Raw genomic sequence first — 24,621 nt, forward strand, 5'->3', positions numbered from 1 at the left:
CCCCCTTGTTCCTTCTCAGGTCCTACCCTTATTGGCTGGATAACTCTGCGTTGTCCAGTCCTGATTGGCCCGATTCCATTGTGTGAGGGGTGGTCTATGGCCATATCATTCCTTGTGGGTCTATGTTTTATGGTCTACTCTACTTATTTTTAGTCAGGTCTTTCGTCAAATTCCTGAGGGGAACCTGAGGGGGAGCACGTGGTGTCTGATACACTCTTAAGAGGAAACTTATGCCTGAGGGGGTAGATGCCAGAACTTTTTTTTTTTTTTTTTTTTTCAACGTTTATCTTTGGGACAGAGAGAGACCGAGCATGAACGGGGGAGGGGCAGAGAGAGAGGGAGACACAGAATCGGAAACAGGCTCCAGGCTCCGAGCCATCAGCCCAGAGCCTGACGCGGAGCTCGAACTCACGGACCGCAAGATCGTGACCTGGCTGAGGTCGGACGCTTAACCGACTGCTCCACCCAGGCGCCCCAGAACTTCTAAAATTCATATCAGTGTCCTGAGTCAACACCTCTGGCGGCCCTCCCCTCGCCCCAGTCTGGGGGGCTTCTCTCAGGCTCACGCGTGGGCTCACTCCTTCACTCAGCATAACTCCAGTAGGGTGCGCCATGCTTGGTGCCCGGCCCTGGGGATATGGAGACGGGGCTCCTCATGGAGCTAAGGTCCCTTCTAACTCCCTTTGCTCTTTGGCGGCAGGGTCCCCCTCCCCAGGCTCTGGGAGGAGCCCCCCCCCCCCACTCTCCAGGGCCCCCATGTTCCCCAGAGCCTGCAGGGTGTAGGCAGGTTCTCAAGGCTGCATGTGGCTGCTTGCACTGCCTCTGAGTGTGGCCTCCAGCCCCACGTGGGGCTGAGCGGGGCCTCTTCTGACTGTCAGCCCTTTGGGTGCCCATCCTCGCCATCCAGCTTCCTTTTTCAGGGTCTCCCCCCTCCAGCCCCTGAGCCCCTTCTTCCCCCTTCCCACGCCCAAGCCTTAGACCAACCTTCTTTCAAATCCTGAAGGAAAAAGTTCTTCCATCTCCTCTGCTGAGAACTGGGTCTAACTTGTTATTTACTTTCTGTGCAGAACACCAAATCCTATGAGGACCTGAAGGTGGAGCTTGGAAACTCCAGGGACTGGAGCCAGATTACTGATGTGAGTACGGGGCAGGTGGCTGGCTGATGATGGCCAGCCCTGCGGGAGCTGAGAAAGCTCCAGAGAGGACACCAGCATCCTGGGCTTTACTTCCCACCATGAACCGCCAGCCCCCCCCCCCCCCCCGGAAGTCCTTGCTGTTTAACTTCAAGGCCTCTGGCTGTTGTTTTTTTTTCTCCTCCATTTCCTAGGGTATGGTTCCCCCATCTGATCATACATGAATCTGATGGGAGCCGGGAGTGAGGGGCAGGGGCAGCTGATTAGAATGCAGATGCCAAAGTCCCACTCACTGCCCCAAATTCTGGCTTGTGGAATTGGGTTGAGACCCAGGAATACTTGCCCGTTCTAAACGAAGAGCCCAGGTGATTTGATGCAATTAGGCCATGGACTACACTTTGAGAAAGAATGATTTCTCTGCTGTGGCCATCCTGGGATAGCCTTCTCCAGATACAAACTGCAGTCTCTGAGTTAGTTAACAGAAACTCATTTAGCCTGTCGGCCTGGTTGATAAGGAAATCTGAAAGCGAAACCTCTCCTTCAAGAAGTTCCCAGGCTTGCAGGGGAACTGAGTCCAAGCAGACTGCAAAAATGTATCCAGAACATGAGAGCAATTCCACAAGCATGCTGGGGTAATCAGATAATGCACCTGGCTCCTTGGCCCCACCCTCATGCTGAGTACATGGTGATACTCATTAAGCCCTTCTCCGGTGGACTGATGGTGTGCGTTGGAAGGCATATATAGGTCAAGGCTAAGTGAATTTACTGATCACAATTTCATAACCGATAAGAGAAAGAGGATCATAAATGTCCAAGGTGGACCTCAAACATCCACCATGAGAAGCCATGAAGAAGTTTGTAAGTCAAAGAACGAAATAATCATCTCGGACCAATTGGCTTTGGTTGGACACAATCCACCAAGTTTTAGCTCCTGGGTCCGATCAAATGTTGTGTTCTTATGAGGAGTGTGTGTGGGTGGTGGGGTCATGGAAGGCTTCAGGAAGGAGGTGCCCTAGAATCAATGTTGACTCCAGAGAGATAAGCAGTCTGGGAGGTAGCCACAAGCCAGCTGAATTAACCGGTGGTTTCCTTTTCTTCCCTAGGAGATCACAAGCCTCAAACCGGATGCGTTCAATGCTAACACCAACCTCATTGTTGGGCCTCTACCCATCTTTCCCCTGGAACAGTTGGTGAACAAGACTGTGGAGGAGCTCCCTGAGGGTGTGGACCCCAGTAGGAAGGAGGTAGGTCAGACTGGAAGAGGAGGATGAAGAGATATGGCTTGCCGATTGCCGGACCACACTAATTGAAGCCCAGATTGTGCCCTGCAGGTGATTAGGTGCTGGGGGAATGCCAGAGAACAAAAACAGACCTGGTCTCTGCCTTCATGTGAGGTGACATCTCAGTGGGGAGAGAGGGCTCAAAGGACCCTGATTACACTGTTATTTCATTTCAGTGATGATAAGTACCACACAGGTGAAGTACAGGTGCCATGAAAAGTATTCCCAAAGGAAACCTGTTATAGTCAGAGAGCAGAGTTCCTTCTGAAAGGTGGACAGGAATTATTCAGGCAAAATGGGTTATTCCTGGAGAAGGGAACAGCATACATGAAGCCCAGAGGCAGGGAATAAGCATAGCATTGGGGTGAAACTGCAAGGTGGCCAGAGTGGCTGTGGTGTGCAGAGCTGGGGAGTGGCAGGCCAGGGGGCCAGGGGCCCAACTGAGCAGTGCCTGCTACGTCACCTTAGGGAATGTGGTGTGTTTTTTTTTGGGGGGGGGGCGCGCACGGGGGGGCGGGTCAGAGAGAGGGGGACAGAGGATCTGAAGTGGGCTCTGTGCCGACAGGCTGACAGCAGTGAGCCCGATGTGGGGCTTGAACTCACGAACTGTGAGATCATGACCTGAGCCGAAGTCGGATGCTCAACCCACTGAGCCACCCAGGTGCCCTGGGAATGTGGTGTCTTTTTAAAAAGTGGACAGGGGCGCGGTCCGCAAGTTCGAGCCCCGCGTCGGGCTCTGGGCTGATGGCTCAGAGCCTGGAGCCTGCTTCCGATTCTGTGTCTCCCTCTCTCTCTGACCCTCCCCCGTTCATGCTGTGTCTCTCTCTGTCTCAAAAATAAATAAACGTAAAAAAAAAAATAAAAAAAAAAAGTGGACAGGAACCATTATGGCTGAAGCAGGGGAGTAGCAGTTAGATTTATGCTTTTAAAAGATCACTGTAGGGGCACCTGGGTGGCTTAGTCAGTTAAGCATACGTACAACTATTGTTTTCGGCTCAGGTCAGGATCTCATGGTTTGTGAGTTCGATCCCTGCATAGGGTTCTGTGCTATGTCAGCATGGAGCCTGCTTGGAATTCTCTCTCTCTCTCTCTCTCTCTCTCTCTCTCTCTTTCTCTCTCTCTTTCTCAAAATAAAAGATTTATTCTCAAAAAAATTAAAAAAAGAAAGATCACTATAGGGCCACCTGGATGGCTCCGTTGGTAGAGCATGCGACTCTTGATCTTGGGGTTGTAAATTCGAGCCCCATGTTGAGTGTAGAGATTACTTAAAAATAAAATCTTTAGGGACACCTGGATGGCTCAGTCGGTTAAGCGTCTGACTTTGGCTCAGGCCATGATCTCATGACTCGTGAGTTCAAGCCCCACATCGGGCTCTCTGCTATCAGCTCAGAGCCTGCTTCAGAGCCTCAGTCCTCCTCTCTGCCCCTCCCCCACTCATGTGTGCATGTGCGCTCTCTCTCCCTCTCTCTCTTTCAAAAATAAATATTAAAAAAATAAAATAAAACCTTTAAAAAAAGAAAAGTGAAGAATGGAAGGTGCAGAAGCAGTAGCCCTGGGCAGACTGAGTGTGTGTGTGGGGGGGGAGTCTACAATAGGTGGTGGCTGGGGAAGTAAGGGAAGGAAGTGGTTTAGAGAAATATTTAGGAGGTAAAGTCAAGGACACTAGGTAATTACTGGATGGGGGGAGGAATTGTGTCATTTTCCGAGATAAAACAAAACAAAACAAAACCCTGGGTCAGACTGAGCTTAGAGGGGACAAGCATGAATTGGGTGGTAGCCATGCCATTTGAGGCCCCTCCCCCGCCCACCGGGTGACATGCGAACAGATGCATGTTTGGTGGGCAGGCAATTCAGAGAAGCGCCAGGGAGAGACTCACCAGCGCTCGGTGCCTCTGGTGGCTGCAGCTGTAGGCCCGCGCTGTCACCTGTAGGGAGGGAGAATGGCAAGAAGAGCTTGTTAAAAAGCTCTTAACAAGAGTATATGACAAGAAGAGCTTGTCAAGTCTTACACATGAATTAAGGACTCTACAGAAGAGAGATGCCTGATTTCTCCAAGAAGTCTGTTAGCGATCTGGGCCCGATATACGTTTAAGTATATTGTTCCCAAAGCATTTGTATCCTGCCCTTCACCTTGGAGACCATGTTCGTGCATTCTCTCCCAGATCAGCCCACCATCCGTGTCCTCACTGTAATAATGGGATGATCCTAATATATTTTCTGTAATAGTAATACTACAAATTATTATTTGCCCAGCACCTGGTACATAGAAAGCACTCTGCAAATGTAACCTGCTATTTTCACTGCCTGCTCTACACCTGACAAAACTGAAGAGTGGGGAAGTCACTTGCCTTATGTGACTGGCAAAGCTACTTAGTAGCCAAGTCAGAGCAAGAACCAGGTCTTTGGAGCCCTGCTGTTACCCTCGTATCATCATGTGGCACCAAGTATCTCTAAAAGGAGGGGCAGCCAGTGTTATTGAACGAGGTGATCAATGGGAGGCTGGAGGGATTGCAGGTTTTGAATGGGACAAACAGCATCAAAACAACCCTACCACAGTAGACAGAGTCTACAAAATCTAAGATCCTTTTTAAAAACTCAGTTGTCTGTTGCCGATGTTTTTAATCATGGGAGTAACATACATTCTTGTGGGAGAGCTATAAGTTCATGGTCAAGTAGGGGGAGTCGGAGAGGTCTTGAGGCCTCGCTGGCTGCTCCAAAGTCGGAAGGGGAGCCAGAGACAATGAACAGTGGTGTGGTGGGTCTGGCTGCAGGCAGTAGCAAGAGGATAATCCAAGTGTTTGAGCGCAAGTGAGTAAACCACAGAGAGGCGGATGTGGGTATGGGTGAGGCCAGTAATCAGCTGGCAGGACCACAGAGTCCAAGAACAGGACTAGGGAAAGATACAAGGCCACTGGGATGGGCAGTTCCTGCTATCTAGCCTAGGGGTCAGAGTCCAGAAGTCTCCACCAAGCAGCGGAGCCAGCCTGACTGGGGCTGAGAGGGCACCTGCATCCACAGCTGTGAGGGACCTGGAGCGGGCGTTTGCTACAAACAAGTTTGGGGTAGGCAGCTCTTCCCCATCCACTGATGCCCAAACCGCCCACCTTTACTCCCTTCCTCCCTGCCTGGGGGAGTGGGCAGTGCTCTCAGGATCCTTGAGGACAGAATGCCCAGGGGTGGGAGGCAAATCTAAAGACAGGTTAGAGAACTGAGTCATCAGACCTACCTGAGCTTGAGGTCCATCTGCGGATGTTTTCCAAGCGGTTCAATTAAGGGCTCTCTGCAGGAGTGGATAAAACACTCTTCTGGGGTAGCAGGGTGGGCTAAGATTGAAAAACAAAAAAACAAAAACCTTGTTCTCACCACCCCTCCCCTCTGGGTGCCTGGGGAGCAGAGATGAAGGTTGGGAGATGCTGTCTTATAGCAGCTTCAATTTGGGGTTCTTACATTGAGTGTGCCTTGATAGCACTTAGCTTGCCTTAAGCAGCACCACTATTATATTGTATCAGCTGGGAGCAACAGTCATTTCAGGCAATCCCCTCATCTAATGGAGAAAGATACATACTCCAGGCCTAGAAAGGTGTTTCCCAGTCATGATCTCCAAGCTGAGAGTAAAAAGGTAGAATTGTGCTAACCTTCTAGACCCTTCATAGGACTGGAGAATATAGGGTAAGTCATCCAAATGTTTTGTCTCTTGCTCAAATTAGCCAGCTGTTTTGTAAGTGCCATGGCTGTACACGCTTGCTCACTTTGCCCATTGGGGTGGGGCGGCTGCCGGGTGAACTTGAGCCTGAGCAAGTCAGGGCCCAGGAGGGCAAGCCCTCAAGGGCTAGGGGCTTCTGCCAGAAGAGCTGTGCCTCCTGTGGTAAAGACAACTTGGTCTAGATCAGACCCGGGTAGATTCCCTTCTGCAGCTCATCTGCTTCCTCCATGGGCCAGACTCACAGAAAGAAGGGTCCCCTGGCTGAGGTTCACTGCTTAATGAGACAGATGAACAAGATACTTTCTTAGGGAAACATATGCCCTTTCACATGTAATGTTACTTTCATCCCCATAAAAACATTACAGAGAAGCAAATATTGGCCTTTAAAAAATTTCCCCCATTCTACAGAGAGGAAAACTAAGATGTTCCCCCAAGTTAGCAAATTCCTTAACCAAGCTAAGTCAAGTTCTTATTTCAGATCTAGGGTCAAAAGAAAGGAGCTCAATCTACTTCATCTTGAACTCATTCCAAATTCAGGGATCAAACCTCTTGGACCTCAAAGTGCCACCTGACTCCTCCCATTTCTTTCTTGGTTCTCCTGACGTTGCCTGTATTTGCTTTTCATGTGATGGCCACCCCACACCCATAAGACTCATCAAAGTAAACCCTGGGGAAGAGTGTGACCTTTGTCCTCTGCTTCCTCTCTCCTTCTAGGAGCACCTGTCCCCCGAGGATTTCACCAAGGCCTTGGGGATGACGCCCACTGCCTTCTCTGCCCTCCCTCAATGGAAGCAACAAAACCTCAAGAAACAAAAAGGCCTGTTTTGAGAAGCAGGGGTAGCTGCTAGCTGGAGGGCAGTACCCTACCCCGCTTGGTTTTTCATGACCGGGATGTGAGTCCTACACTAATTGAGGTGAAATTTTAGTTACCGGTGAGCGGCCTTCCTCTCACCGGTATTTTATTTTATTGAGTAACCTATTCTTCCAGAATGACACCTCTGTAAAGACACTGTGATCCCAATTTGAGACATGAAGGGGGGGGGGGGTTCACGTTGTTTCTATCCTCAGGTATTGCATCACTTTTAGTCATCCTGTTCTAGAGCTTTCCCTCCTGAGAAGAGCAGGCACTCCACGGGACATCAGAATTCTGAGGAGCCGTTCCTAGCTTTTCCTCTCTTGTGACACTTTTATCTACAGGAAGTGGGCTGAAGATCTTTCCCAGCGTAATGGCTTTTCCTCTTCACTTTCCTGATTTAGGCGAGACGTTAAAGGGGACTCCTCCTCTGTAGGAGTTGAATGGCCTGGGAAAATGACCTGTTAGGCAATCTCACAACACTAACGGGTACCCAGTGAGAGCAACATATCCACTGGGTTTTAAATGCAGGCTATTTTACCCCCTTCTTTGGTACTAATAAGGCAAAAGAGCTTAGCAAAGGCCAATGCTGAGTTTACAAACGGTTATCCAGAACCTCTGTAAAGCTTCACCGGCTCCTCGAATGAAAACGAGAACTCCGTGCTGACCACGGCCACTGGTTGGGTTTGCCCTTCCATTTCCTTTAAGTTGTAATGGGGCTGCACGGAAATCCAAGTCAGAAGGCCAACAGAAAGGGATCTCAGAACCTCAACACGTGATCGGTTAAGAATGCAAGTGTCTGCAAGAATATGTCCTTTTTAGAAATAACAGTCGAACCAACAGAAGGTTAATAAAGGCTTTAATTTCACACACACAAAAAACTCTATGCATAATTTAAAAAGGAAACAAAAACAAGGAAAAACCATAAAGGATACAGAGGAACAGTTCTGCTAAAACACAGATAAAGTGCCGCTCCATACAAAACAACATAAAGAAATCAGAATCAAGTCACTCTGAGCACAAAGAAAATCACCTCACAAATAATGTGGCCAAAGCTGCCAGCAAATCTGGTAGTGGCTCAATTAGGCAAAGTGTAGGACCTTTACTTTTCTGTCTTCCTCTCTACAGCATAAGTAAGCAACACTGACAACAGGCCAGAGGAGTTGGGATGCAAGGACAAAAACTCAAGAGAGGGCGGGAGACCTGGGGAGGGGATGTGTGTGTGGGCTCAGTCCCCGCAGCCCCTCTGCTTTTGAAATAGGCCAGTCAGTTGATTGCTCTTACTGTTTTGGCATTTGACCTACTGAACTTGGGTCCTGATCCAGACCCTCATTCCCCTCTATTGTTTTGCCAGTAAACATGCCTATACTTTGAATCTCTTAAGGTACTTTAAGAAAAGTTCAATGTTACTAAAATCAACTGCTTATATTCATACTGGCACACTGTTTTAATTAAAAACTTCAAAACCTCAGACATATAGCACACATGGAAAGAAAAATTTACTGTGTATAAATATGATACAACGGAAAAGACTGCCTGAAGTCTAGTAATCAAAGCATGCCGTAAAGGAGTCAAGGATTGTGGTGACACACAGCAAAAGAATTGTCACAAAACTCTCAAGGCCTAACAAACTCTAGTTTCCAATCATATATATGTTTTTCAGATGTTAATAAGACATACCAATAGAGACAGAATTTTGAAGTGATACATGAGGAAGATGTTAGATGGCAGAAATCTGTTCAGGTTTGGTACACACTTAACGAGAGCATTACTCAGTGTTAAAGCAAGACGGAGAGGAGGAAAAGGACACACCTGTTTTGGGGGGACACTTATGTGACTTGCATCTGGTACTGGGTTTTGATTTTTCCAAAAATCTCACATATATACAGGATTCAAATATACTTGGGAGATGTAGCTGTTTCTCTGATTTAAAACAAAAGACCTCCTGAGAGAGGTCAGTTAAATCAGAGAGAAAAAAAATAAAGTGTGGATGACTGAGAGCGTCCACTGCAGTCACTTCAGAGGACAAAGAAAGAGAAGAGTCATATTTATTTGTTTTAATATAAACTCTTCAGATCACAAACTCTTTTCAGATCACAAAAAAACAAACTACTTTTCTCCTGTAGGTTTCCAATCCCCACTCCCATGCTCTCTCTACACTCCTAACACTCAACTATAGTGACATGGCCAAGAGATCTTCACTTCAGGTGTTTCCAAATAATTTTCATTATACAACCATATCTGTAGCTGTACATGCGTCAAGATATGCTTACATAGTTACATAATGGTAACTGCAATATGGAGGAATAAGTAAACTCACAAATTCACCTGCTGAGGTTTTAATTCTTAAAGTTTCTCTTTTGGAAGAACTCTACACTTGAACAAGGAGAGAAGTAAAGAAATGTATAGTCTAGTATTTGCCTCCCAGAGTTAATCAGCTGATTTGTAAGTATCACTGTATACTTTAAAAAATGTAAACACATTTACATTTGTTACATCTGTTACTGAGCCATTAAATTAGGCCTGAAATTAACAGATCACCTCGAGTAAACATAGCTTTTGGAATCAAAATATAAATAGAAGAACAATTCATGGACTTGCCTCCTACTCTACCTGCTGAGACAAAACTTAGATTTGAGTGTGCACACACATATAAATACCCCCACAAAACAAAGGCTATCTCCTCACAGGCCTAAATTACAGTCATGGCTACTAAAGGGACAGCAGCCATCTGGCCACATGTAACTTCCAATTCTCCATAATATTAGGTGATAAGAGTCAGTAAGTCTGGATTTTAGGTTAGTTTTCCATTCAAAAAAATTTCAATTAAGATCAGTTGTCTGCAGAACTAAGTGCTGTCGAGTTCTAATTCAATGTCATTTAAAGTAGTGTAACCCTATTTGGTAATTTTCAACAGAAAGGTTACTGTGTAGGCTGCCTGGGACTGAAGCACTCTGTCCCTATCTAACTTGTCCCTTGCGGCCCCAACACCCCAATGCCCCATCCCCCTGATTGTGAGCAAACTGATCAGACTGTGCAAAAAATATATATATATATAATATATTATTATAATTTTTAAATATATACAGCCAGCTCAAAAAACCAATAAACCCTTTCAACGTGGTCCAGCTGAAATCTCCATCTGTAGTCATGAACCCTTCACTGAACCTGAATGAGAACACGTAGTGAAAGGGGGGATGGATAAGGAGCGCAGGGGGAGGGGAAGGCCGAAGAGGCCCTAACAATGCACAGCTACCAAAGAAAATTCAAGTCCAAAACTTGCAAGCGTACAAGTGGTGAGAGAAGTCATCTACCTCAGTAACCTATTTCCAACTAACAAGTTCAGCCCAAGAAATGAAGATCAAATCAAATCAGGTTTCTGAGCCACGTGTACTTCTAAACCACACACACACACACACACACACACACACACACACACACTACAAAAACAAGTCAAATGAGGGCACTTCATGGGCAATCAGGCTTATGGCATTTCTATTTTTTTTATGCCCTAATGCATCCATCCCCCATTTCAAATCATTTCCAACCATTTTTAACGGTACCTCTCAAAGCTCTCAAATACAAACACATGGAAGAGAAGTCCTAAATAGTTACAGAATTTGATCACCACTTCACTCATTTTTGAGAAAACCAGTTATTTCCCAGCCAAAGCTATAATTTTTAAAACAAATATTTTCCTCTGCTCTATATTACTCTTGCACAACTTACTGGCATACCATTTTGGAACATTCACTATGGTAATGCATAGGTAAATGGCAGGAGGCAAAGCTTTCATTGGTAGTTAACCAAAAGTGCTGGGGCCGTTTACAATTTGGAAACTGAACATTTTAGAACAGGTTACTATGTCAGAACACGTCCAAGTATGGGGCTGCAGCTCTCATAAGGCCATCTTCCAGAAAAGATGTTGTACCTTCTGTGATGGCGGACTTTAACATGTTTACTTCCCTTGAAAAACTGATGTTTTGTCCCTACCTGAGAGCTAAGAGTTACCTCCTTGTTTATAATAAAAGAAAAACATGAAAGAAAATACTGAAAGTTTCATTTTGCTATACTTAACTGTGTGAACCTAATGATTCCTGGGCTTACAAAAATTATTTTGTGGACAGAATTCTCCTCTGAAACTCATTCTTCACATGGTTTCACAAGCTGCTTACTAACCAAGCTGGTTGTGGCAGCTGAGCAACTAATGCAGCACTTAATACTGCACTCCCATTTAGCCTCAACTCAAAGCACCTAAAAAGATAAATCCATTACACACCTTTGTTATTTGTTAGCTCTTGGGATTACCTAAACCAATCTCATTATAACTCTCACCTGGTTTTAAGGGCCAAGCCAGGCAGCAAATGATTTAAATGTTCTTTATCCAATAGCTCATGTACTTAATTTCCCATTTGCAGCAGGGCTTCTAGGGGTCCAGAGTTTTTAGATTTAACTCAAGAATCCTCACCTTGACCTATGTACGAGGGACAGATGCTAGCATTCTTTCTTATCCCTAAGTATCCTTGCTGGGGAATCCCAACCTCCTAAAGTTTTGGTTGCAATCTTTTAGGGTAACGTTTGCTCCATGGAAGAATGACACGGAAGAAAAAGAAAAGATTCTATCTTCACTACAATAATATAGATGATATATAAAGAATATACTTTGAGAAGGAAATTTCTGTAAAGAAAATGCAAAGTGTAGAATGAATACCAAATGGGGGACCATAACACATTCCAAAGCACCAACAATCCATTTCTTGGGACTGCATGTAAACAGCAAAAGCATTACAAATCCATGAAATAATTTTTTTAAAAAAGCTCCTCATGTCAGGTGGCAGAAATGCCTCTCCTTCCCAAGGAGGACACACTGTCATTAGTGTAACATGGAGAGCTGGCTTTCCAGTGAACTTTACTAATAAGAAACAAACATGAAAGAGTGTAGACTCGAGTGAAACTACTCAAGGAACATAAAAGCTAAATGCCAACTGATATATATATCTTTACACATTTCTCAGGTGAATGGACTCTTTGACGCCTTCATTTCTTCTCAGACTGCTGTGCTATTAACTTTGAGCAGGCATACTCTGGTGACTCATCCTAACTCTTTAAGGCTCCATTCACTCCACATATATGTGTGTGTGGATGTGTATGTACATATGTATATATTTACAACACGTATCCCTAAGACAAAAGGAAGCGCCACTACTGTAGGAGAAAAAGAGGATAATCAGCTACAGATGTGAGACCAAAGTTTCCATAAAACAATTAGCAATGGAGCGTTCCACATAATTGCAATTTTCATCTTTTGGTTTGGCCCTGAGCTGTTTGTTGCTCCCGCATCAAGTAGAACTCCGAATTCTCCTCGGGCAGAGGAAAGGTGAGGCGGGCGGCAGTAAGAGGGAATAATACTCAGTGCGCACTGCCAACCCACGAGTTTGTTCCTCACAAGGCCTGACGAGCGGTCTTCCCCACTTCCATGCTAACTGCCTGAGAGTTCTTTTCCGTTTCCAGCAGCTCATCGAAGATCTCCCTTAAAATAAAACAAAAAAGAAATAAAACAAGACATTTAGTAAGTAAAGCCAAAGGATAGAAGACAGATACCGACAGAGCCTGCACAATCCCATTTGGTGCCTAAATTTTATTGAACAAGCAGCTCATTCATTTGATCACTATCTTAACCCCATGTGCCAATTTTTGAGAAAGCTGGGTGGTGGGGGGGGGGGTAGCAATGGCACTAGCTAGCCTTGACAACAAAGCCATGTAATTCCCATCCGTGTAACTCAGATCTTCCAGCTGATATAACTGGAAGACAGACCAAGGTTTACGATAGGACAACTTTATCATATAGAAGTCTTAAGTTCCATACTTAGATGCTACTGTGAGACAATTAACATGAAGTTAAGATATCAAGATATAAGCCCTACGCAAAGAAAACAAAAATCAAAAATTGTCAACCAGCAAGTGATGGGAATACTTTGTCCTTACAGGGGGAAAAAATAGTTTCAGAGATTTGTAGCCCACAGCTCCAGACCTGGCAGTTTCTTACTTGTGCATATAAAAGAAGATGTAACCACTCCGGTCCCGATCACTCTGCACGGAAGCCTCTTGGATTTTAGATACCTCGAGATCATTGTAAGTAAACCATGCCTGCTTCTTAATGTCGTACACATCACTAATGTAATGACCTAAAATAAATAAAATCTTAAAATGGTTTGTTTTTTTTAAAGTCCAACGCGGGGCTTGAACTCACAACCTTGAGATCAAGGTCAAGAGTCAGACACTTAACTGACCGAGCCACTCATGTGCCCCTTAAAATTGTGGTTTTTAGAACACACTGCATTATTCTCAGGTACAGGAAGTTTTGGAGAGAGAGAAACAGCCTTCCCATCGACCCTACCCCCAGCAGTGTTTCTAAAAACCATTCCGAAAACATGTACAGAAACTCAAGGGAGTAATATAGTACAGCAGGACAACTTTTTGGATATAGATATATGTATGTATATGGAAATTTGGGTCATTTATAGAGAAATTAAAAAGTTGCACCTTTAACACAATTCATATTTAGTGTGATCAAAGAAAAGATTTAAAACTTTTTCTTGATGCATTCAACCTACAGCTCATGATACTGGGCACAGAGCCCACTAATAGGGAGTAAATGCTGGCAACTTCATTTATAAAAAACTGAAATCACAATGTTCATTTACCTGAAGATGAGGTGCTACCAATGTGGCTGACAACACTAATGAGCCGGTAAGAATGAGGAAGATTGCCTGTCTGGAAAACAGAAGTGGGCGTGATTTTTAACTTCATTTGAATAAAAGTGAAACACTAAATTTAAATGTACTATCAAAGCCGACATGACAGTTTCAGTGTGTGTAGTCAAACTCAATAAAAAAAAAATCCAGTGGTTGCTATTGTTCACATCTTTTGACCCAAGAATTCTACTCCCAGCTAAAATTCATTCTAGGAAAATAATTCAAAAGGAAAAAAGAATATGTGTGTAAAATTATTTACTGTAGCATCCCCTATAAAAATGAAAAGTTGGAATTAACGAAAGACTCAAAAATAGTTAAATGATCAGTGGTATACCAACTCAGTGCAATATTATTCAGTGGGTCAGCAATACGTTAACTTGTTTTCCCAACCCACATGAATGCACACAATAATTACAGCTCTATAAAAACAAGCGTGTTAATGATTAAGTACTGGAAAACAAAATGAACAAAATGAAAACAGTTGCAGTGGTGCTGCTGGGATCATGGGTAAACTTTTACATTTTTAAATATTTTTTTAAATGCCCTTAAAATATTATTAATAGAAAAATTTTTAAAAACCCTGAAAAGTGACATTCATGCACTGCAGGGAGCACCATAAGGTACAATGTGGGGAAGGAATACAGCTGTATGTAAACCAGAACCATTAAAATGTTCATAAACTTTAAGGCAATAATTTACTTCTGGGGATTTAAAGAAGAAAATTCTAAATATAGAAAACACTCAATCATACACAATTCCTCAGTGTATTATTTATCACAGTGAACGACAGAAACTTAAATGCTCATGGTTAAATCCTAAATGAAATGAACAGTATGTTGATTTGAGGGAATACAGTACATACAACAATTAAAAATAAAATGCTTATAACTAATCTTTAATAAGCAAGCAGGATAAAAACTGTACTTATGACTTAAAAAAAAAATTTTTTTTTTAACGTTTATTTATTATTGAGAGAGAGTCACAGAGCATGAACAGGGGAGGGGCCGAGAGATGGAGAGACACAGAATCCGAAGCAGGCTCCAGGCTCTGAGCTGTCAGCACAGAGCCCAACGTGGGGCTCGAACCCACAAACCACGAGATCATGACCTGAGCTGAAGTCGGACGCCTAACCAACTGAGCCACCCAGGTGCCCCTACTTTTTTTTTAAAGCACACTTGGAGGCAGAGATGACAAAGTATGTCAAAATGCTAACAGCAGTTGTGTTAGGACAGTGGACTCCTAGGCAATTAAAATTACAAAATTGGAAAATGGAAAAAAAAACAATTATTTCAGAAAAAAAGAAGGGTAAGAAAAGGTTACAATGTGCTCTAGTTTAATAGTGCAATAGTTTTTACTGAGTAACAACCAGCTAGTTTTGGTATATAACTTTAAAGACAATATAGTTTTGGGGCGCCTAGGTGGCTCAGTCGGTTGAGCGTCCGACTTTGGCTCGGGTCATGATCTCAGTGGTTCGAGCCCCACATCGGGCTCTGTGCTGACAGCTCGGAGCCTGGAGCCTGCTTCGGAATCTGTGTCTCCCTCTCTCTCTGCCCCTTCCCCACTCGTGCTCTGTCTCTCTGTCTCTCAAAAATAAATAAAAATGTTAAAAAAAAATTTTTAAGACAATATAATTCTGGCAGAACTAAAGGTGAGTTAATATTAATATATAACATCAAGAGCCATGTTACTCATTTACTACCTAACATGTACACGAGGGAGTCAGTTTTGTTTCAGTCTGTTCTGAAGCTTGTGTGTAAGAAACGAGGAGCAAAGGCAAGAGAAAGTGAAGGCCATCGGACAGCTGCCACAGGGCACAGATGAACCCGCAAGGGACACAAACAGGGAGGCCTTTGAAGACAAACAGCAGGAGGAGTAATCCTGACAATGTGACCGGTTCTACTCACGGAAGAAGGTCACCTACCTCAGCATTTCTTTTCAGCTCCTCAGCCTCAGCTTCTGTGTACTCCATATCTAAAACATCCTCATTTCCAGAGTCCTCATCAGAACCCAATGAGTCCAGAAAAGAGTTGTTAAACTCTGAAGAATACAAAAATGTTGTAAAAGTTCTTAGAACAGACACAAAGAGATAGGATTAGAAAAGTAAAAAAACAGCTTGGGGTACACATTTTATCATCCTATGGAAACATAAAACATATTATCATTAGGGTTCCAATTTACCCAGCCCACTCTGAGGAATAACAATTCAGGTACCAGGTATCTATAAAAGAAATGTCCCTTTTTCTTTTAAATATATTTATATGAAAGGGATAGGACTCTAATAAGAAAGGAATAAAACTGAAAAAGAGAATATGATTTTACAGATAACCCAATTTCACTACATTCCACATTCTATAAACTGTATGTTAAGTTTGAAGTACTTGGTGCATATTGTGGATGCCCCAGCAAATACAAACCACCTCACAGAAAAGAGACCATAAAAAATTAGTATCCTTTCACATTCTTCAACATTAACTCTTCTGAAATTTAATATAATGGTATCTAACCTTGAATTTAAGGTTCACTTAAAATATACTACACGAATAATTAAATCCAAGATCCACTTTTTTCTTTAATGATGAGTTTCTACTGAAAGAATCCATCTTTAGTAATGACTTAAATAAAGAGTCCCAGAAGCATTTGTAGGTGTCTCTTTGCTTTAAAATACAATTAATCCCACTTAAAATCATAGTATAGAGTTATTTAAAAGACACGAACACTTATGAATGGGAAGAACAGAGAAAGAGACTATAGAATCAGAATCCTGAAAGCTACAAAGTAGATGGTGACGGACTTAGCAGACCTAGGAAAGCCAAAACCAAATCTTAAGCCAGTAACAGAAAAGTTGAGAACCAATCCAATTTAAATCACAGACTCTTGTTCAAAAGACATACAACTTGCAAATATCATGTACCCCTGAAATTGGAGGCTAAGGAGGGGATAAAAAAAAAATAAGGATTTGGTGAAAAGTGTTTTGAGAAACAGACTCCCAGGATCCCCTCCCCTCCACTTTATGCTGCTAAGCAGTGACAGAAATCTGGAGTTTCATCCTCTGGAGGGGGTAAAACACTCTCTGGACTGGGGGAACTCTCTGGACTGGGGGAACGCCAGGCACACACAGCAAATGGGGAAGCAGGCCACGATTTGTAGGGCAAACCCCTCTACCCCAGTCCTATTCCTATACTTGGCTCTCAGAACTCTGACAGCCTCATCTTTTACCTTTAGGCAAAGGCAATAAATGAGAAAACTCTTTTTTTTTTTAAAGTTTATTTACTTATTTTGAGACAGAGAAAGAGCAAGTGCACAAGTGGTGGAGGGACTGAGAGAGAGGGAGACAGAGAATTCCAAGTAGGTTCCACATGGTCAGTGCAGAGCCTGATGTGGGGCTTGAACCCACGAACTGTGAGATCAAGAGTAAGCCGCTCGACCAACTGAACCACCCAGGCCCCAGAGAAAACTCTTTTTTTTAGGAATCTGACCAGCCCATGACAAAGTCCTAAAATATTAACATCATCTTCAAAACAGTCCCACCCTCTAAAACTCAGAGTTGATGAGCCCTAACTATTCATATGCTCAGAGCTTCCAACCATCTTTTTGTTATTTTTTTTAAGTTTATTTATTTTTGTGTGTGTGTGAGAGAGAGTGCATGCTTGAGTGAGCATGTGAGTGGGCAAGGGGTAGAGAAAGAGGGGGAGAGAATCTTAAGCAGGCTCCATGCTGTCAGGCTGTCAGCAGAGCCCTATGCAGGGCTTGGACTCAAGAACTGTGAGATCATGACCTGAACCAAAACCAAGAGTCGGATACCTAACTGACAGCCACCCAGGTGCCCCCAACTATCTTTTTAGTCTCCTTTTCTTAACAATGAACCAACAACCAAAGATTACTAGACACTGAGGAAAGCCTCTAATAAGTAATATAAAGACCATAAGAACCACACAGGACAGGGCAGTTGGAGGAAACAATCTATTCAGGGAGAAGAAACCTTCAAATAAACAAATCAACTATATTTAATATCCTCAGAGATTTGAGATGGTATTACTTCCATGACCACCCCCCAAAAGCTTACGAAAAAGAGAACATACACAAAACAAATCAGTTCTTGAAAATCAGAAATATGATAGAAATAAAACACTCAAAAGAAGGTTTGGAGCTAGAGATAAGGTTAGAGAACTTTCCCAGGAAGCAGAGCAAAATTACTAAAAGATGGAAAACTAGAAAGAAGAGATGAGAAAATTTTAAGAATCAGACCAGAAAGTCTGGATAACAGAAGTTTCAAAAAGAGAAAAGAGAGTGAAAGGGAGGAAGTCAGTGAAAATTTCTTATAATTGAAGGACACGTTTCTCTATTAAAATGATCTTTTAAGTGCCCAGTAAAATGGATGAAACAGACCTACATCTAAGCACATCGGTATGAAACTTCATCATAGTAGAAATAAAAAGATCCTACAAGCTTTCAGACAAAAACGGGGTCATATCAGGGTAAAGAATGGCTTTCATACGGCAACTCTGCAAACAAGACTTCTATCACTGCTCAGCAGCGTGAAGCTGGAGGGAAACAATGCTTTCACAATGACTGCAAACCCAGAATTCTATACAGCCAAACCATCAAATACTAGGTCCAGTGAAACTTGCAAGGCTTCCAAAAAAACCTGAGTCACAACCCCTCTTTTCTAAGAAAACTACTAGGACGTTCTCCATCAAAGCACAAGTAGCGGGATGCCTGGGTGGCTCAGTTGGTTAAGCATCTGACTTCGGCTTGGGTCATAATCTCATGGTTCATGAGTTTGAGTCCCACATCAAGTTCTGTGCTGTCAGTGCAGAGCGCACTTTGGATCCTCTGTCCCTGTCTCTCTCTGCCCCTCCCCCGCTTCACGTGTGTTCTCGCTCAACAATAAACGTTAAAAAAAAAAAAAAAAAAAAGCACAAGTACACAAGTAGACCAAGAATGAGGAAGGGTGAGATACAGGAAATGAGAGATTCAAACAAAGGAGAGAATCAGAAGGAATCCTCAGGAGAATGGTTAGGGAGCTCTCAGGGTATCTGTGCATGGATGTAAAGGGCAACCAGTCCAGACTGGAGCAATGTGACTTGTGACAGCCATTAATGCCACTACTATACCATCTTTCTAATAGAGCACAGAATGCCTGGGTGAAATCTAGCTTCAATTCTTATTTGTAATTGCCTCAACTATGTGCCAGCAAAATTCAGGCTCTCTGCTCTATGCCCTGGTGTTTAGATCAGCCTAGAGCACTCAATTTGTACCAAAGTGTTCTGTTTTGATCTATTTCTGAGAACCAGAGAAAGACTAGTGATCTTGGAAAATAAAAGTGAGCCTGCTTCCCATGACTACATGTCCCTGTGGACCTCTAGTATCTGGTCCATATATTAGTTCTGCCACATGCCACAACTATGGTGAGCATTATGTTTCTAAATACTCATGATTTTGCCCACTGATTTTCCAAGAGTGAACTCTTGTAAATTCACAGGGAAACTGAGGCCACATTATCTTCTAGTAGTTCTAATTATGGCAAAATGCTCTTTCACATGTCTTTGTTATGTAATTTTTCAAAAAAAAAAAAAAGGAGGGGTGATATGGATAGAGATGACAAATTATTTTTTTTTAAAAAGCTACCGGGGTGCGCCTGAGTCACTCAGTTGGTTAAGCGTCCAACTTCGGCTCAGGTCACAACCTCACAATCCATGAGTTCAAGCCCCGCGTTGGGCTCTGTGTTAACAACTCAGAGCCTGGAGCCTGCTTCAGATTCTGTGTCTCCCTCTCTCACTGCCCCTCCCTCTGTCTAGTTCTCTGTCTGTCTCTCTCTCTCTCTCTCTCTCTCTCTCAAAAGTAAGTAAAAACAAAAAAAAAATGTTTTTTTAATAAAAATATTTTTAAAAAGCTACTGATGGATACAAACATTAGAACAGTGGTTTTCTCTTGGGGTGGAGGGAAGAAATGGGTACACAATTTCTAAGGTTCTATTTCTTTACCTTGAAGGTGTTAAAATTTGTTATTGTCATTAAAATAATACTTTACATGTTTTTCTGTGTGCGATACAGTTCACCATAGAAACAATGTAATTAAAATAATCTCCACACCTTGAAGACTTAACTCTGTTGCTCTTTTGAGGTCATCATCTTCTTTCTGTTCCCAAGCTTCCTAAAGGGACAAAAACAAAACTAAGGTATTTAAAAAGGTACTGATTAAACTTATTTAACAAGGATGAGATCAGCCGCGCTAAAAGCATTTGCTCACAATGTTTTCCATAGTCTTACAAATGTATGGAGTATGACCTTTTGAGGGATGTGGAGAAATCCTTTACTTTTTTCAACCTGTTTTCCTAAAACACAACCTCGGGGGTTAAAAGGGCTTACATGTTATCTCTTCTAGTCAGTCACATTTGGCTTGCTAACCAAAAGCCATTCACTGTGACAGTGTGATCTAACTAATTCCCTTTCTTCTTGTATGTATGAAATGCCTGGCACACAGCAGAACCTACTTAGCAAGTTGCTCTGTTTTCTTTCCTCTGATTTACAGCATCTGCCCATTTCCGTGGTATAAATACTCCCACTGTGGCAAAGTTTAAGCTACCAATGTGATACTGAGTGCACGGCTGGGAAGAGGTGGGCACGCCTGAGCTGATGGTGAGCTGGTCCTAGTGTATTGCTGTCCCTAAGTCTATGACAGCAACAGAAACAATTTCCACAAGATCATTATTCAAACATTTCTATTTTATTTTTTTCTATTTTTTTCTTGCTTAAAAAAACCCCTGACACACATAACAGATACTTGGTGAATACTAAATGAATGCTGCTGTTACTTTTCTAATACATCTGAGGTTCTCTTAGAAAGACAAGAACCCGTGAAAATGTCAACCTGATGACTAATTATAAAAATAGGGAAATGTTGACTCTAAAAATTTTTCCCTCTCATCTGCAGAGAAATTTATAAACTTCATGCATAAATGAAGAAAAGATGTAATTTAAGCAGAACCGTTTTATACTTTTCCCAAGTTTAGACTTGTTTTTATAGTTACTAAAGTATATAAGAAGCTTAGAATGAGCTATTCTGCATTACAGTCCTGGGAGCAATAATACTGTATTCAGGAAAGAAACAGATATTCTCTAAGAGGAAATATGATTACTTAAACTCATCCAGCATATAAAGTGTGTGCTGAAACCCAGATGGTAAAAGATACTCTTTTAGCTATTAATAGAATGATGCAGGTATACCAAACTGAAGAGACCTCATATTCTATTCTCAGATGTGAAGATAGGTTCATAAGATAGTTTTAACTGGGTAGCTGACAAGAAAGAGGATATATGTCCTTTGTGCATGAAAAGGAGGTATGCTGAATTTTTTCTTTCTCTGCACTATAAGGAACTATTGTTAAGAAATCAGACCTTGGTCTTTTAGATGAAAAATAAGTTTTCTAAAACAAATGATTACTATCCATTATTTGCAAAATAGCTGACATAAATACATCTTGATGATGAGGCAGCTAGGGAGATACTTCTCACAAATAAAAGGATACAGAACAGCTGGTTATGAAAGCATTTTAAAGCAGCAGTTCTCAGCCTTGACTGAACACCAGAATCACTGGGAGGTTTTAAAAAATGAAGGAAGAAGTAAGGAGGAGGGAGGAAGCAAGGAGGAAGGAAGGAGAGAAGGGAGGCTGAACGAAGGGGGAAGGGGGAGAGAGAGGGAGGAGGGGGAGAGGGGGAGGGAGAGAGAGGGAGGGAGGGAGAGAGAGAAAAGGAAAGATATCTAGATGCCCAGACCATACCCCAGGATCCATTATATCAGAATTCCTGAGGGGAAGAACAATGCAAGTATCAGTATTTTTTAAAGCTCCCCAGATGATAGTAATGTGCAGTTAAGAATGAACCCCACTGTTCTAGAGAAATCAGATTTTAAGATTTTATTTTTAAGTAATCACTACACCCTATGAGGGGCTTGAACTTACAACCCGGAGATCAAGAGTCACATGCTTTACTGACTGACCAGCCAGGTGCCCCCAGACAAATTAGATTTATTAATCTGATTATTTGTAAACACTAAAATGGTGTGCTCATTCTAGGGAGTTTTGGTAAATTTTTATTACTAACATGACGTGGATTGCATAGGATCACACAACCATGAAAACATCACCTTTTAGTCAAGATACCTTAGGCAACTGCAATACCTCAGGCAAAAGCAACAGCTTTGGCAAATATAAGTATGAAGAACTAGAAATTTAAGATTAGATTACTATATAAGAAAAGAGCGGATAAATGTTCATCTTTTCCAGTCTATGACTGAAAGCTGAAATTTCAGATATTATTCAGATAATAGCCCTGAAAATTTTATGCTCAAATAATTCATAGGAAAGAATTCATATTGTGAGAAAGTGACCAGAACAATGCCTTAAAATATTAAAAAATCATGGTGGTATGCTGGCTATTTTTAAAGCTTGCAAAATAAAGTTGGACAGGGGATGATGTGTAATAACCCATCCTGCCTTAGCATGCAACGAATTACACTAATGGGAAGTAATCAACAATACATTTTGTTGCATTTGGAATTTCAAAAAAAGAAAAACTATCACTGTTTCTGTTTCAGAACCAAGGCAAAGTTCCAAACAAGTTTGTTTGTTTTGCTGGACCAATGCCTTAGTGTATGTAAATCACCTGGAACAATGCTTGGCACACAGTAAGTGCTTAATGCATGTTAGTTGTTGTTATTGGGGAAGACAGGTAAGGAGAAAACAGCAATAGAAGTATCTCTTACTTGTTCCTGAAGGCTCTGAGCCAATGCTTGCTGAAGTTCTTGCTCTTCCCTTTCACGTTCCATATCATACTGCTGGAGCCAATCAACCTCTCCTTGAGATCCTTCTGGAGTTTTATTTTCTTTATTCTCATCACAGTCTTTAGTTATCTCAGTAAAACTGGCAGGATCTGAGGAAGCAGAACAAGACATAACTGGGAAATCCTCTCTAATAAACTGAAATCTCTGGACTAGAGTGACACCTACTGTTCAGAGAGTAACTGACTGGAACCTCATACATGACTTGCTTGGGACACACAATTTCATCTTGCTACATTTAGATCATGGTTTCTCAATCTCAGCACTACTGACGTTCTGGGTGGGATAATTTTTTGTTGTTTGAGGGGGCTGTCCTATGCACTGCAGAATGTTCAGCAACATCCTTGGTCTCTACCTACTAGATGCCAATAGCACCCCAGATGTGACCACCAAAAATGACAGACATTGTCAACGTCCCCTGGGGGGACAAAACTGTCCTTGGTTGAGAACCACTGATCTACAGCAATGTTCTGAAACGTAACCAATCAGGAAGCACTATGGCTGAGGATGAGAAAAATGAACAGCCATATTCATAGCCGGTCACAATGTCACATAGCCAAGTATTAGGAATAAAGCATTGTTTAGAGTAGTAAATGAAGAATTAGGCTAGAATGATTAAGCTAATATTGAGATTTTTCTCATTATTAAATTAGGTCAAATGAGTGTGTTTTCATTAATAATCAAATAAGCCTTGTACATATCCTAAATCAAAAGAGCTACATGAAATATGTAAACACTTTATGTACTGCACAAGTATATGACAATATATGTTTAAAACATCCACACAAGGAGATAAGAAAAAATCTTTCATTTCTTTCTGTTCCTTCTCAATCTCTAGACCACAGCTAGCTGGGATAAACAGTATGGTCATGATTTCGTTCTGGTTATTTGAACTGTGAGAACAAAAAACATCTCATTATGATTTTTAATATAGGTAAGAGTGGGTAGACAAAGAGTTCAATGCTTTCTTTCTCTCAAACACTACAAAAGCAAATATTATCATCTTAACAAGTTAGGGAAAGTCTCATAAAAAGAATTTAACTGGCAAACAAGAATTATCTTTACAGATTCATTTTATATAGATTGTGTTAAAATTAGTATATGCTCTTTATCTGCCCTAATACTGTATCTTAACCACTTAAACGATAGATTTTCTACAGCACTACCAATTAATCTGAAGTTTATAACATCTTGACTTTAGACTCTAAATCAGTAAGTTGTCATCATTTTTTAATTGTATCAAATTGTTGACTGAATACTTACCATTAAAACTCTGAATACTCATTAAAAGACAAAAACTCTTCGAATATATGAAGTGCAAAAGCAATATGATCCCAATTAAAAAATTATATAAAAGATGTAATTTCTGGGGTGCCTGGGTGTCTCAGTCAGTTAAGTGTCCGACTTCAGCTAGGTCACAATCTCGTGATCTGTGAGTGTGAGTCCTGTGTCAGGCTCTGTGCTGACAGCTCAGAGCCTGGAGTCTGCTTCGGATTCTCTCTGCCCCTTCCTCGCTTACATTCTGTCTCTCTCTCTCTCTCTCAAAAATAAACAAACATTAAAAGATGTAACTTCTTCCTTTCCTCAATTCTTGGAGAAAATCATTTCCATAAGCAGAAGGGGGAGCTCTGAAGTCTCTCTGACCCTGCCTGTCCCTCTGGCCTTAGCTTATTGGACCAGGAATGGATATTTGAGTCAACCAATCTGATTACTGCTGGAAATGTGGAACTGAGACATTCAAAATTAGCTGATGTTGAACATTTTAAGTGGAAGAAAGATTTGGGAGTTGAGGCTGCTTTTTAGACCTAAGATAAATATTATTATTTTTATTACCAAAATATACTCATTAAAAAAAGGTAATTTTTCTTTTTTTTTTTTTTCAACTTTTTTTTTTTTTATTTTTTTTTATTTTTGGGACAGAGAGAGACAGAGCATGAACGGGGGAGGGGCAGAGAGAGAGGGAGACACAGAATCGGAAACAGGCTCCAGGCTCTGAGCCATCAGCCCAGAGCCCGACGCGGGGCTCGAACTCACGGACTGCGAGATCGTGACCTGGCTG

At 42.1% G+C, this 24,621-nt stretch overlaps 2 protein-coding genes and 1 long non-coding RNA gene across 9 annotated transcripts in view; 1 reads left to right on the plus strand and 2 right to left on the minus strand.

Annotated features, from left to right (window-relative positions):
- LOC121031069 (uncharacterized) overlaps positions 1-6,372 on the minus strand; it is a 12,659-nt gene extending 6,287 nt beyond the window's left edge. Inside the window, exons 1-2 of one of the 2 annotated variants that reach the window (XR_005790539.1) lie at positions 5,640-6,372; positions 4,291-4,338 (exon numbers count right to left, since the gene is read on the minus strand). This is a non-coding gene — a long non-coding RNA (uncharacterized LOC121031069). Of the gene's footprint in view, positions 1-984; positions 1,040-4,290; positions 4,339-5,639 lie in introns of those variants that run through there. The other variant, XR_005790540.1, reaches the window with a different exon arrangement.
- VIL1 (villin 1) overlaps positions 1-7,738 on the plus strand; it is a 25,057-nt gene extending 17,319 nt beyond the window's left edge. For both annotated transcript variants that reach the window (XM_040476253.1, XM_040476251.1), the window contains exons 18-20: positions 1,068-1,136; positions 2,237-2,377; positions 6,831-7,738. In XM_040476253.1, coding sequence (XP_040332187.1) covers positions 1,068-1,136; positions 2,237-2,377; positions 6,831-6,944 — 324 coding nt within the window. In that variant the 3' untranslated portion in view covers positions 6,945-7,738. The remainder of the gene's footprint in view (positions 1-1,067; positions 1,137-2,236; positions 2,378-6,830) is intronic.
- A 73-nt stretch (positions 7,739-7,811) lies between these two features.
- USP37 (ubiquitin specific peptidase 37) overlaps positions 7,812-24,621 on the minus strand; it is a 99,727-nt gene continuing 82,917 nt past the window's right edge. For all 5 annotated transcript variants that reach the window (XM_040476249.1, XM_040476247.1, XM_040476250.1 and 2 more), the window contains 6 exons: positions 22,488-22,654; positions 19,817-19,877; positions 15,646-15,761; positions 13,674-13,743; positions 13,016-13,154; positions 7,812-12,499 (listed from right to left, as the gene is read on the minus strand). In XM_040476249.1, coding sequence (XP_040332183.1) covers positions 12,412-12,499; positions 13,016-13,154; positions 13,674-13,743; positions 15,646-15,761; positions 19,817-19,877; positions 22,488-22,654 — 641 coding nt within the window. In that variant the 3' untranslated portion in view covers positions 7,812-12,411. The remainder of the gene's footprint in view (positions 12,500-13,015; positions 13,155-13,673; positions 13,744-15,645; positions 15,762-19,816; positions 19,878-22,487; positions 22,655-24,621) is intronic.

The sequence above is a fragment of the Herpailurus yagouaroundi genome, unplaced genomic scaffold, assembly GCF_014898765.1.
Source record: "Herpailurus yagouaroundi ecotype Mexico unplaced genomic scaffold, PumYag 140, whole genome shotgun sequence".
Lineage (NCBI taxonomy): Eukaryota > Metazoa > Chordata > Mammalia > Carnivora > Felidae > Herpailurus > Herpailurus yagouaroundi.